General features: G+C 45.0%; 1 protein-coding gene across 1 annotated transcript; it reads right to left on the bottom strand.

Annotated features, from left to right (window-relative positions):
- Window positions 1–228: 228 nt before the first annotated feature.
- sacm1la (SAC1 like phosphatidylinositide phosphatase a) lies at window positions 229–11,332 on the bottom strand. Its single transcript, XM_084484399.1, has 20 exons — window positions 11,290–11,332; window positions 10,004–10,101; window positions 9,305–9,379; window positions 8,832–8,959; window positions 7,091–7,240; window positions 6,742–6,801; window positions 6,614–6,647; window positions 6,266–6,367; window positions 5,807–5,892; window positions 5,385–5,471; window positions 5,212–5,280; window positions 5,003–5,082; window positions 4,648–4,746; window positions 4,370–4,508; window positions 4,018–4,087; window positions 3,779–3,851; window positions 2,956–3,049; window positions 2,753–2,845; window positions 1,931–1,988; window positions 229–1,771 (listed from the first exon to the last, which is right to left on the bottom strand). The coding sequence occupies exons 1-20, from the start codon at window positions 11,316–11,318 to the stop codon at window positions 1,635–1,637; spliced, it is 1,761 nt and encodes a 586-aa protein (XP_084340525.1). The 5' UTR covers window positions 11,319–11,332; the 3' UTR covers window positions 229–1,634.
- Between the last annotated feature and the right edge of the window lie 921 nt (window positions 11,333–12,253).

Here is a 12,253-nt window from a genome sequence, read left to right as displayed (position 1 = left end):
TGTATAGAAGTACTGTAAATGGAATGAGGTACTTCTACGATATATAATTTTCCATTGAGTAAAATATAATTTTGCTGCATCACTAATAATAATAATCCCAAAAACCCCAAGCAATTCCTTACAGCTGTGCCTAGACGAACATCCAACTTAACTTTGGAACACAAACTATTCCAACTTTATACTTGGAAGAAAGGAAGAGTTCCACCGATGAGCGGACTGTTCTGAGTTTGTCAGCAGTTCAACGTCCCGGAGCCACCGTGGTCTGGTCTCGATTTACACGTCATAACAAGGCTTCCATAACACGTAGCATTTACATATCGGTTAAACCATGACACCCATCCACAGTATGCTATATTGATGTTAACGCCGGCAGCTATTCAAATAAATGTGTGCAATGTACTGAATGGATGCATAATTAGTCAAACTAGGTGAGGGTTTTTTTGCAAATGGATGTTTGTGCATTGGAACACAAGTTTTTCCAAGTGTCACACGTCCCATTCAATCATATATGATGAAGGATAGGATCGAAAAACGTCTCCTGATCTTTATTTAAATGTTATACACTAACAATTGTGATAATGATGCATCTGTTCTGAACATGGTTCCTAAAAATGCTACAATTTGCGAGAACATGAAAACAGAAAGGCTTAGCATCCGCCCATACACAGCAAGTCTTAAAATCACACCTGTTCTTCTAGAATGTATGAGCATGTGAGAAAACAAAACATCCATGCCCTCTTCAGTAAAGGGCACAGTTTTAAGGCAGAATTTCCACACAGGGATTTGAACTCATTACCAGAGTAGTGCCAAAAGCTCTCTCGCAAAACAGACAATGGACAGATTACATCAACGGATCAATCTGGAGTACTAATAGCCACGGAGCAACATTGGTCCTCAATAGTGGAATTGGAACATTCTTTCACAATCTGGAAATGAGCATTCATGTCATTTGATCGTTCCAAAAGTGCAAAAATAACAAAGAGCCAATACTAAAATAGAATCAGCATACATACTCTGCAATTAAGTTGATAGGAAGACGCATTAAGTATGTAGGTTTGATTAATTTTAGACAGATTGGATTAGCACAGATCTAGAATAATAGACCAGACATAATTTCCTTAGAACCATTGTTAGAATTAATAAATAACATCACCCAGGAATTTATTTGGATGAAAGAGACCTATATACCAGATAAATACTTCTAGAAACCAACCTCTGTGCAAGCTGCAACACGATTCTTACCACATAGCTAATCAATATTTCGTGGAACATTTGATTGTTCCATTGGACAATTTAAGTGCTTTTAAAAGTAATGGATCTGTGCACACATTTGGCAAGCAAAATGCCAACTTACTTCCAATACTTCAACCCAGCCCTCATGACTCTCACTGGCCTTAGATACAGAAACAAGAACTTGTGTAAACCATAAGAAGCAGCCCGTGTGCAGCAGGAAATCATGGCAGAGAGAGCCAGAAAGATAAGAACCGATATATCTATGGGTGACCTCTGTTCTAGAGCAGCAGGCAGTGCAGCCCAAAGCAAACAGGGAGGGAACTATAACCCGAGAAAGAGGAAGACCAGGAAATTATCTTTTCCTTTTGCAAACACACTCACACAGTCACACACTCACACACTCAGTCCATCTTCTCCTTGTGGACCAGCTTGGGGGCGTCCACGAAATCTGTTCCATAGAACATGATGACTGCGGCCGTGAGCAGGCCGGCCCCGCCCCAGATGGCGGCGTATGCCAGGGTGTCACTCCAGGTGTCTCCTAAGAGGAGAGGGGGGGGGGGGATTATTATCCATCAAATAAAAAGGTGATATGGCAAATTGAACAACCAGTGAATCATAAATATCTATAACCGGATGATACCGTGCAAGTCATGTTTGTTTCTGCATAAATTCAAGCATGGAGGAGGCCAGAACTTACCGGCCAGCAGCAGAGAGGCGATGCACATGGAGAAGGCCACCAACATGATGATGGGCAGCTGCACAGGGGAAAACAACAATGAGTTATTCATACCCAAGAGACCGTCATCCAAGACCGGCGACTCTACCTCAACCTTACAAAGAAATCAAAAGGCCTGCCGCACTTCACCGTGCCGTCACGGATCAGGAACAGATATCAGAGGGAAGGAGCACAGAGGAAAGCCCTGATTCGGTTTGATTTGTTGGTGGAGTGTGAGAGGGTCCACCAGCCCTGACGACTGCAACCGCACTCCATTATGGAGTAACTAATTAATTAATTAATTGATTGAATTTATATAGCGCTTTTCTAGACACTCAAGTCACCCAAAGCGCTTTACAGTGAAGGGGGGACCTCACTAACCACCACCAATGTGTAGCACCCACTTGGATGATGCACGGCAGCCAATCAGCGCCAGAACGCTCACCACACACCAGCTTGAGGTGGAGAGTGAGGGAAAATTAATGAATGAGCCAATTATATATATAGGGAGGTGATTAGGGGGCCAGATTGAATGAGCCTGGTTGGGCAGTTTTAGCTGATAAGCGTAAAACAATAAGCGTCTGAATAGTTTAGTCGATGGTCACGTGGTCACCGCGGTGGCACACGTGGCCTTGGAGCGGCTGTTTGCGTCGCCACTGTCTGACGGCTGCGTGCCATAATAACGAGGGCAAATTGTTCATCTATTGTAAGGCAATTACCGACAGCAGTTTGCGATAATCGGTGCCATCCGTGTGATTTCAGTGGCTGTGTCGTTTAAAACAGCGAAGACGGTGAAGCGCTTACTGTGAGGAACTTCCAGTCTTTCTGGACGCGGAGAGGGGTGGGCCCGCCGCTCTCGTCCACCGCAAAGTTACCCAGGAACAGGTCAATGGAGTCCTGCGCAGAGAGATGAATCCCTCGTTACACGTCAAGTGAGCCTCACCAACCGGTGGCTTGTCGGGGTGCGTGACATATCCTCAGCAGGGTCGGGCCGGTACTGGACGCACCTGTCTGAAGCCGTCCGACAGGTTGTTCTTGTAGTAGCGCACCATGGAGTTGACGCCGTCCATGAGCAGACCCATCTGAGTCCTCTTCCCAGTCCTGAAACGGTTACCGTTACACAAGTCAAGGTGGAACAGGTCATTTTCGTTTATCTCTATCGCCAGAGTTAGAGTGCCTCGCTGTGTAGAAGTAGGTTCTAGTAACTGCCATCCGTTTAGCGTTGATTAATGGTCAGGTTGAAGAATTGATTGAAGAACAGATTGTCATTGACGATGAGGTGAAGCATCTCAGCACACGTTAAGAATCTGAATGTCTTGTATGGTGATATGTTAATCGTTTCAGTCTCTTCACACACTGTCAGCATGATGCCATGGAATCTGGCTCTCACACAATTCATTTCAGAGGGACAGGATCACGAATAGCCAGCCTATGATTGATAGTATGTAATGTAACATTATGTAAAAACAAATATAATCCCTTTTAACCTCCTGAAGTTGGAGACACGCATTCAGTTTCTCCCACTCTTCATTTGTGGCAAACACACACTCAGTCTGGGAGTCTGGGATCTGACAAACCCCAATTAGCCTTGAAAACCATGTAGTGTGGCCCCATCCTTCAACAGTTACATTAATCATGGTCCTACACTTTCTGGAGGGCAAAAGCCACAGTATCTGGCAATACGATCCTAACGACCACTTTATATTTTGGGACATTTCCAATTCTGAGCAAATGCAACATACACTTTATAGATATATAATCCCAGATGACATTGGTCAACCTCCGGTCAAATCGTGAATAACCCATGTCGTTTGTAGTATGACGGTGTACCTTGTGAAGTCTGTTTTCAAGGCCCCAGTTCCTGCGTACTGCACAGCGCATGCGTCCGCGTTGTCAGCCCATGCTGGTTAGAAAGCACACAGACAGCGGGGCAGGGTCCACGGTGGGAAGAAAGACTAGTTTAGATGGACATTGTGCTTCTTCACACCGCACTACCTTAAGCTGAACGTGTCATCAGGCTCATCAGGTCCACACTGTGGAAGAACTGCCGTTCTGCGGGTCACGCTTACCGTTCTTGTAGATGCGTTCAAACTGGGCCTGCTCTTCCACCTTCTGGCCCACGTTCAGCACGCCCAGTCTCTGCAGAACATCCAGAGAACAACGCGGCATTACACAACACATGGGGACACATATGGTGATCACACTGAGAACACATGGTGACACACATGGTGACACACATGGTGACACACATGGTAACACACTGAGAACACATGGTGACACACATGGTAACACACTGAGAACACATGGTGACACACATGGTGACACACATGGTGACACACACAGTGATCACACTGAGAACACATGGTGACACACATGGTGACACACATGGGGATCACACTCAGAACCCTCTGGAGGGCTGACCTGGAGCTGGGACTGCAGTGAGCAGCGGGCCAGCAGGCTCTGGATGACGTTGGTCCGGTCCAGGCAGTCCATGCAGTTGCTGCGGAATGTTCCAGTCTGCTGGGCCAGCGTCTTCCCCTCGGCGTTCACCATGAAATACCTGAGATGCCGCACGGAGACAGAGAGACAAGAGGTTCAACCTGTATTCAGGTAGCGTTCACTCTGAGTAAGGGGGGGAAAGCTTGCATTAAAGCAGCATGTGCACACGCACACCAACACACAGACACACACACACCCACCCATATTCCTCCTGCTTCTCTGCCACGGCGTCCACCAGCAGCTGGAGACGGTGCCACCTCATGCGGCTGCACTCCTTGTGGAAGTCGAAGGCTATGTAGCTGCAGACAGACAGACAGACAGACAGACAGACAGACAGGAGGAAACACAGGTGTTCGTTAGGCAGAGGCCAGCTGATGGGGCTTCAGGACAATTCTTCAGTCATCATTCAGTCATTTTATATTCATATTTGATTTTTGTTGTTGTTTATTCGTTGGTCTAAAACACTATAAAGTCATAAACATATTACGACGAGTTAAATCATGAAGAGAAACCACAGGGTTTGGTAGGAGCCGTAATGAAGATGAAGATACTCACTGGATCATCTCCTTATCCGCCCCGGACACCATCTTGGCGAAGGCCTGCTCCAGTGGTTTCTCTGAACCCTTCTGGTTCACCTGGCAAGTTTCAAGAGGCACAAAATGACATCTTTATTGACTAACACCATATTTTAATGATAACGAATTTTAACAAATCAATTTTAATCCAACAAAACCGGAAGAAAAGTGGAAGGAAAAAAAACGTGCCAGGTTTAAAATGGTCTGCTTCCCGTAGATCAGGAACTGAGAGTCAAAGTGCCTCTTGAAGCCGTCCATCTGGGGAGGGGAAACAAGGAGGTTCTTAGTGGTGCGGGGGGAGGCACAGGGCTCCGGTGTACTGGTGAAGGGGGGGGGGGGGGGTGGGGGGGGGCGGCTCATACGTGGTTTGCAGTCTTGCTGATCAGGGGCTTGGGCTTGTACTTGAGGTTGGGCCTCTGGGACCAGAAGAAGGGCATGGACCCGCGTGTCTGTGAGGAGTCAAGATGTTAAGACAGGAACTGGGAGGCAAACTCCTTCAAATGGGGCCTCAGTCACGTTGACTCGCTTTAAAAATAAAAATAGTTAAAAATAGATCAAATCATTTTTAGAACTATTTTTGGAAATGGAAAAGAAGGATCACAAGTACCTAGATATTGATGCCCTCTGAAGATTCTAGTGCGTGCAGTTCTAGCCGTTCTAGTGCGTGTAGTTCTAGTGCTTGTGCTAGTGCAGTTCTAGTGCGTGTAGTTCTAGTGCTTGTGCTAGTGCAGTTCAAGTGCGTGCCGTTCTAGTGCGTGTAGTTCTAGTGCTTGCCGGTACTTGCCTGGACAAAAGAGGCCTGTGCCCCGTCATAGAGGACAATCTGCTCCGTCTCCACACAGTTTGCAGCATGTCCCTCTGAGTCGATCCCTGCCAACACACACACCAGCTCACAGTCAGGAGCTACGGACGCTTAGCAGCTCGAGGAATGGGTGACTCAAACGCCTGATATCCACCACATCAAATCTTAATAGGAAACTAAAACTACCATTTGAATCCTACACCAATACCATACCCATTGCCACGATTTATGAAACATAAAACATAACAGAAACTGAATCACTTTCATTATAAAACATTCACTTTTAAAAACAGTTACATCCCAAGGGCTCAACCAAACGTCCAAACACATCATCATCTACTTCTTCTTTGCTAGCTCAATGTTTAGTGGCAGAGTGCTATCCAGACCTTCCCAACAGAGAAGTCTCTGGTGTTTCTTTAAGCCAGCAGGGGGATCCTTTACCTCGGATGTAGTATCTGACTCCGGCCCGGAAGCAGCTCCTCCTGGAGATGAGGACCCACTCAAAGATCTTCCCGTTGATGCGGCATGGCTTCATGACGACGACTGAGCCAGACAAGTCAAGGAGAGGGGCTTCACCAGGGAGTAGTGAGGAGGGCCCGGAACAGGCAGGTTACCCACCCAAATATCTCCTCCTCAGAAACAGTCACCCAAAATACTGCTGGGAACACTGTTTTTTTTTTTTTTACCCAAAAGTGATACTGGCCAGCTCTCACAAATGCATGACATGAAGATCATAGTGTAGACTGGTTCACAGACAGGCAGGAACAATAAATGGATGAGAAAGGATACAGCCGTGGACAACAGGGAGGGCGAATTTGTGGAGCTGCACAGGAACAGAAAACACCGTTAATCCGAGTTTCACGGTTCCATTGGTGGAACAATCAAGTGTTTACAGTGTGCAGGGCGTCGCTGCTCACCTCGGGCTGGGCCGCCAGCTCTCTCAGCAGGTTCCCGTTCCACACGAACCGTTGATCCGCCTGCACCACACAGGGATCAACGTCAACCACCCATTCCACTCCATTGAGAATCAGAAATCTAATGAAGATTAACGATATTTCTCCACAGAGGCAGACTCAATGGTGACTGGTTTGCCTGCACCATAACAAGTGCTGCACTAGCAGGTTTCTAACGCACCTGGACAGAGTGACGAGTAAAATACTTCAATAACAATGACAATATCTGTTATTGTTGGTCGTGCATAATGGGAGATCATCCTAAACAAACCCAAGTTTAAATTCGACACGCAATCTGACACGAATGCCTTACCCTCTCCAGCAGGCTCATCTCCTGGAAGTCCGGGCTGGTGTTGGCCAGCCGCTGCAGGGTGTGGGTCAGGTCGTAGTCGGTGCAGAAGTAGAAGCCGTCGGTAGCCAGCACGCTGCTCACCATGGACAGCAGCGTCTTGTTCTCCTGAGACTAAACGCAAAAACAAAATGGCCACCGCGTCAGAATGTTTCAGGGCTTTTTTCGTCATGGTGGAAATAACAATATTCAACATAGAGTTCAACATACTGCATTTACACAAGTCTTGGGTTGACTTTTGCCATGAAACGACCACCAGAGACTGATAAGATTGTATATGGGTCAATGACTTCACGTAGCATGAAAAATGTCTCGGAAGGAAATATATTTTGAATATAACAATTATATAGCATTATTATTAAATATCAGCTCATCTTTTTGGGAAAGCAGTTAAGCCTTTGGGGCTTTAAGCAATAATTAACTTCAGTAATCTATTTAATGGAAGCATTTTGGGGTACAATGTTGTTAATGTTGTATGATATCGGAAATTGACATTTGGTATTCATGCCGTGCTACTGCACATGGGAAATGGGATTGGTGGCAGACGTAAAACCACTCAATATAAAAGATGGCTTGTCATTGTCATAAACCATTTGCCGGATAAAGGTCTAGCACCGAACGTTGTAGATTAATGTATCACTGCAGGTGGGACAGTGTGCAGGCGCTGGTCTGCAGCCTCAGACAACCACCATTGGCAGGCATACGGAAATGTTTTTATCCAAGCTAATAGGATCAGGGCTGCTGAGCCGGTTATCTTGTAGAACTAGGCCTGACAATCCCTTCGTTTTAACATCAGAGGTTAGAGGGACTAGTGAACAATCTTTCCAACTGAGCGATTTCCAACAGAGCGAGAACATGGTAGCATCTGGTTCTCAGTATTCCGTTACCTAATCAGTACTCCAAAGAAAGGTGCATTTCCAAATAGTAACAATATATCCATCCATCCTCCCATATCCATATATCTATATCAATATAGAACCTTGGGACCTGCAATGTCTCTGCTTGTCTCTGAGCATTTTACATTTCTGGTAAAGAATTGTGCCATGGGACGTGATGACATCACCGGACATTAAATGAAACCTATCAAAGCGTGACCTGTGTTTGTTGTATAAGTTACTGCTGTAACCATTGCCTACTAATTGTATCTGATATACAATTCACTTAAGAAGATGTTGGTGCTTTCCTCGTTTAGAGACGATCAGAATGCATGGCATATCTAACAAAGCAAACCGTCTAAGCATTTCTGGTCAAGGGGGAAAGTTCTGGTCTAGATCTGGAGAATTCCCTGATTCCCTGAGCAGTCTGCTGCTCAGCAGTGGTGTGTCTACCTTACATAGATAACATGGCACTGGTCCAAAGTCTGCCGGCTTTTAAACGAGCAGAGCCTAAGTGGAAGCCTTGATTAATAATGCACACTGGCAACTGCTATTAGACACCACTGTAGCTTCCATAATTCAGTGGTGAAAGGAAGGTACAACTGAAGGACACTGAATACAGATGAAGCCTGTTGATTGATTAGCCATTTGAACGTTTACGGTTCAATCAAATAAATAGTAAATGGTAAGCGGTAAACCACATATATATAAAACCATTCTGTGATACTACAGTATTAGCAAGTCTTGGTATAATTGTTCACATGTGCTTCAGGGTTTAAACAGTAAACCAAACACTGTGCTTGAAGTACGAGACGCATTAGAATGCTGACCTGAGCCTCAGTGAGGTGCAGCAGCGTCTTCTTGTAGGCGATGATTTCAAACTCCACCATCTTCCACACAGCGTGTCCCAGGAGGCTGCCCACGTTCCTCTTCTTGGTGATGACGATGAGGTACATCCCTACATCGCCAGAGGGGGTTCAGAATCAGGGCTTCTCTTATGTTCCACTGATCAATAACCTTGACCGGGACATCGTGGCAGAAACACACACCAGATGCAGCACTCAGCAATAGTGACGGATACAAATATCCCACTTTCCATAAAGTAATGATATGTGTTGGGACAATAATGATTTTGATAGAGCGATGATTAAGCAGAAGATATGCTCCAATGTAAAACATTTCTTTCATGTATTCCTTTTAAACCAGGGAAAGAAAATGCATGTCCTAAGAAGCTCTAAGATGGTGGCATCAGAACCGGCCTTCTCTGTCCAAGCATCTCCCAGATGAGCTGCACCACACCCACCTGCTACCAGGCGGATGGTTCCCATGACGCCACACACAGGCCTGGTGACGGCGGAGGGCGGCACCTCCCTTTTCACTGGGAACAGAAAAACACAGGAAGCATGAGGAACCACCATTAACCACCATTAACCACCATCATGATGGATCGGTCCATCCTGGACAGATACAAATGTAAAAATGACTCAATCTGTTAGGTTTGGCAAAGAGGACACTTATTTATAATCAAATGCATTGGAGAAGGCCAGACATTCATTTTGTTTCCATCACTAGGTCTTATCAGACATTTGTATGTGTGCATTTGTGTGTCCAACAACGTGTTTCAAAATGATACATATGTATTAGCCTGTGTATTGATTTCAGATAATCAATCAATCAATCAATCTTTATTCAGGACACAACGATGGTCCATAGTAGAAGAATACATACAAAGACATACAGACAGATAAATATGTTAAGTTAAGAGGCAAATCTCAAAGACCATGCACAGTCCATATTCAATTATTTACATAAAGATTATGACGCCAATTGCTCCACAGTGTTGAGGTAAATCTGACTGCACTCATTGCAGGATTCACTAAAACTTAAATTACGCCATTGCTAGACAGATAATTCCATCCATAGCATGACTGCCAATCCTGCTTTAGTCGTTTTTGGTGGAAACAGTAAACGAATACGACAACTTTGCATTCCTCATGTCTACCTGTAAACGTCATCTCGTTTGACAGCCTGTCGATGGCCAGGACCGCGTCCGCCCCTTCATCGCACGCCTCAATGAAGAGCTTCTCAGGCGTGGTGTGCCTGGAGAGGGAGGAGGAACACTGTAGGTTCTGCTGTCTGCTACCATGGCGGCTCAACGTCTCATTGGGCGATTAATGACACTCCTTGTCTAGCAAGATGATCGAGTCGCCAAACTAGAAACACTCAACAATATATTATATTATAATTATACAAGTTCTCTCCAAAGCTGCATTTGGGGCTTGAAAAATGACATAAAAACCTTGAAACCACATTGACAGGAACGTGTAGAAATGCAAGGTTGCGGTTATGTCAGTAAGATGCTCATCATCGATATAACCAACTACAAGACTCTTCCAAATCAAGGGCAAAAACCTTTTAGGGGAAGTTGATTGAAGATTTTCAATCTCCTGTATTATCAAGGTTATTTTCATCTGAATTAAGAACAAATCTACAATAATTCACCATACTTTATAGAGATATCTGGAGAATGAGCAGTAGATTTAACAACAGTTAAATCTATACAACAGTTATATAATAACCCAGTGACAAGAGCCCTACATTTTAGTATAGGGAGTTGTGGTGAAACACGTAACTATTTGAAAGACCATAAGCTAGAGAGCTTAGTTTAACGAACACAACACTTCTATTGTTTGGACGTCGTAATCCAAACGTTAACAGCGCGAAGCATTGTACCTCCATGATGTCAGTATGGGTGTGTCAGCTGTCATATATCTATTCACAATAGCGATAGTATAAGAGTATTTAGTTCGATTTATTATGCTACAAGTTACATGCAACGGTATGTAATAAGTGACATTGAATGAGTGATCGTGAAGCCATAGAGTCCAAACTGTTGACCTGCTGACACAGCACTGCATGCAGATGCCTGTGCTTTGTCAGAGTGAGGCATCAAAATGAACCCTTTACAATAACCCACTGGACCGCTGCACATTGCGTCCCTCGCGTTAACCTGATCGTTCGTCTCTTTCGAGGTGTGTCAGGACATATTCGTCTCTATCGAGGTGTGTCAGGATCCCGTCTAGCCCAGAGATCCACCCAGAGTCCAGCCCCAGCAGCCAGCTAGCTAAACCCGGCAGTGACAGACCACTCCGCCGGCGGGTCGCGGAACACCAGACATTCAGCCCGGAGAACGCTGCTTTCAGTTCATCGCATAGCATTCGTGTCCAATATTGTTTGCATGTCACCAGAACATTTATATGTGAACATGAAACGCCTTTTGATACTCACAAATTGTATCTTTCGTAGACGGTCGCCATCTTCACTTGATGCACTACCTAACCTGAGTGACGTATGAATACTAAGTTACGTAGGGCCGGTTTGCCAAGTATTTTCCCTGCATTCACCATTCAGGAGTTGACAGTAACCATTGTGAGCCATGTCTAACTTCTGTCCAATCTGGCAACCTCATGAGCTATGTCGATGGGCGGGATACGCAGCAGTATTCCTATGGTATTTACCTTTGACAGCCTACGGTATTTACCTTAGACAGCCTATGGTATTTACCTTAGCATAGTTTTTGCATTCGGTTGAGGATTGATCTATGTCTGTAATAATAAATACGGTAATAATGTTTATTTTATGTAGTGTATTTCTCACACTCAAGGTCGCTTTACAGTGTCATGAGCACACACAGAACAAGACAGCACAACACGAAGTTTAACAACACAAATACGAATATAATTTTAATTTAAATAAATAAATAATATATACAGAGGATCTATGCAGTGGTGGTGGAAGAGGAGAAGTGTTTTTGAAACAGAAAGGTCTTGAGATTAGCTTTTGTTGGGAAAAACAGTATGTCTAGTTACTTGACCAGATAAAATGAGACGGAGAGGTAATAAAGTCTGTCAGCACGAGGGCCTCGGATTTATTGAGTAAAGTAGCAAGGGTAATACTGATTCATAAAGCGTGAGAGATCGAATATTCTACGTCCCCTAACAGCGCTGAGGTCGTCCGGAGCTTCGCCCCCGTGGAGGTTTCAGAAGAGCACCCCGTGATCCGGTGCATGTGAAACTTATAGTTCTTTCCTAGCCAGGTGTGTGTGGTAGACTTTGTGTGGGTTATCGAGGGTTCTCTTGTCCTTGAGCCTCCGGGTTGTGTTGTCTTTCTGTGTGATATGTGTGTCCTCGCCATCTAGCTGTGGCAGTGTTCTCCGCAGGGGGGCTCGAGGGTCATCTTGACCCTCTTGAAT

Source organism: Micromesistius poutassou, assembly GCF_964030765.1.
Source record: "Micromesistius poutassou genome assembly, chromosome: 20".
NCBI lineage: Eukaryota > Metazoa > Chordata > Actinopteri > Gadiformes > Gadidae > Micromesistius > Micromesistius poutassou.
Note: the sequence above shows the minus strand (reverse complement) of the source record. Positions and strands in the feature narration are given on the sequence as shown.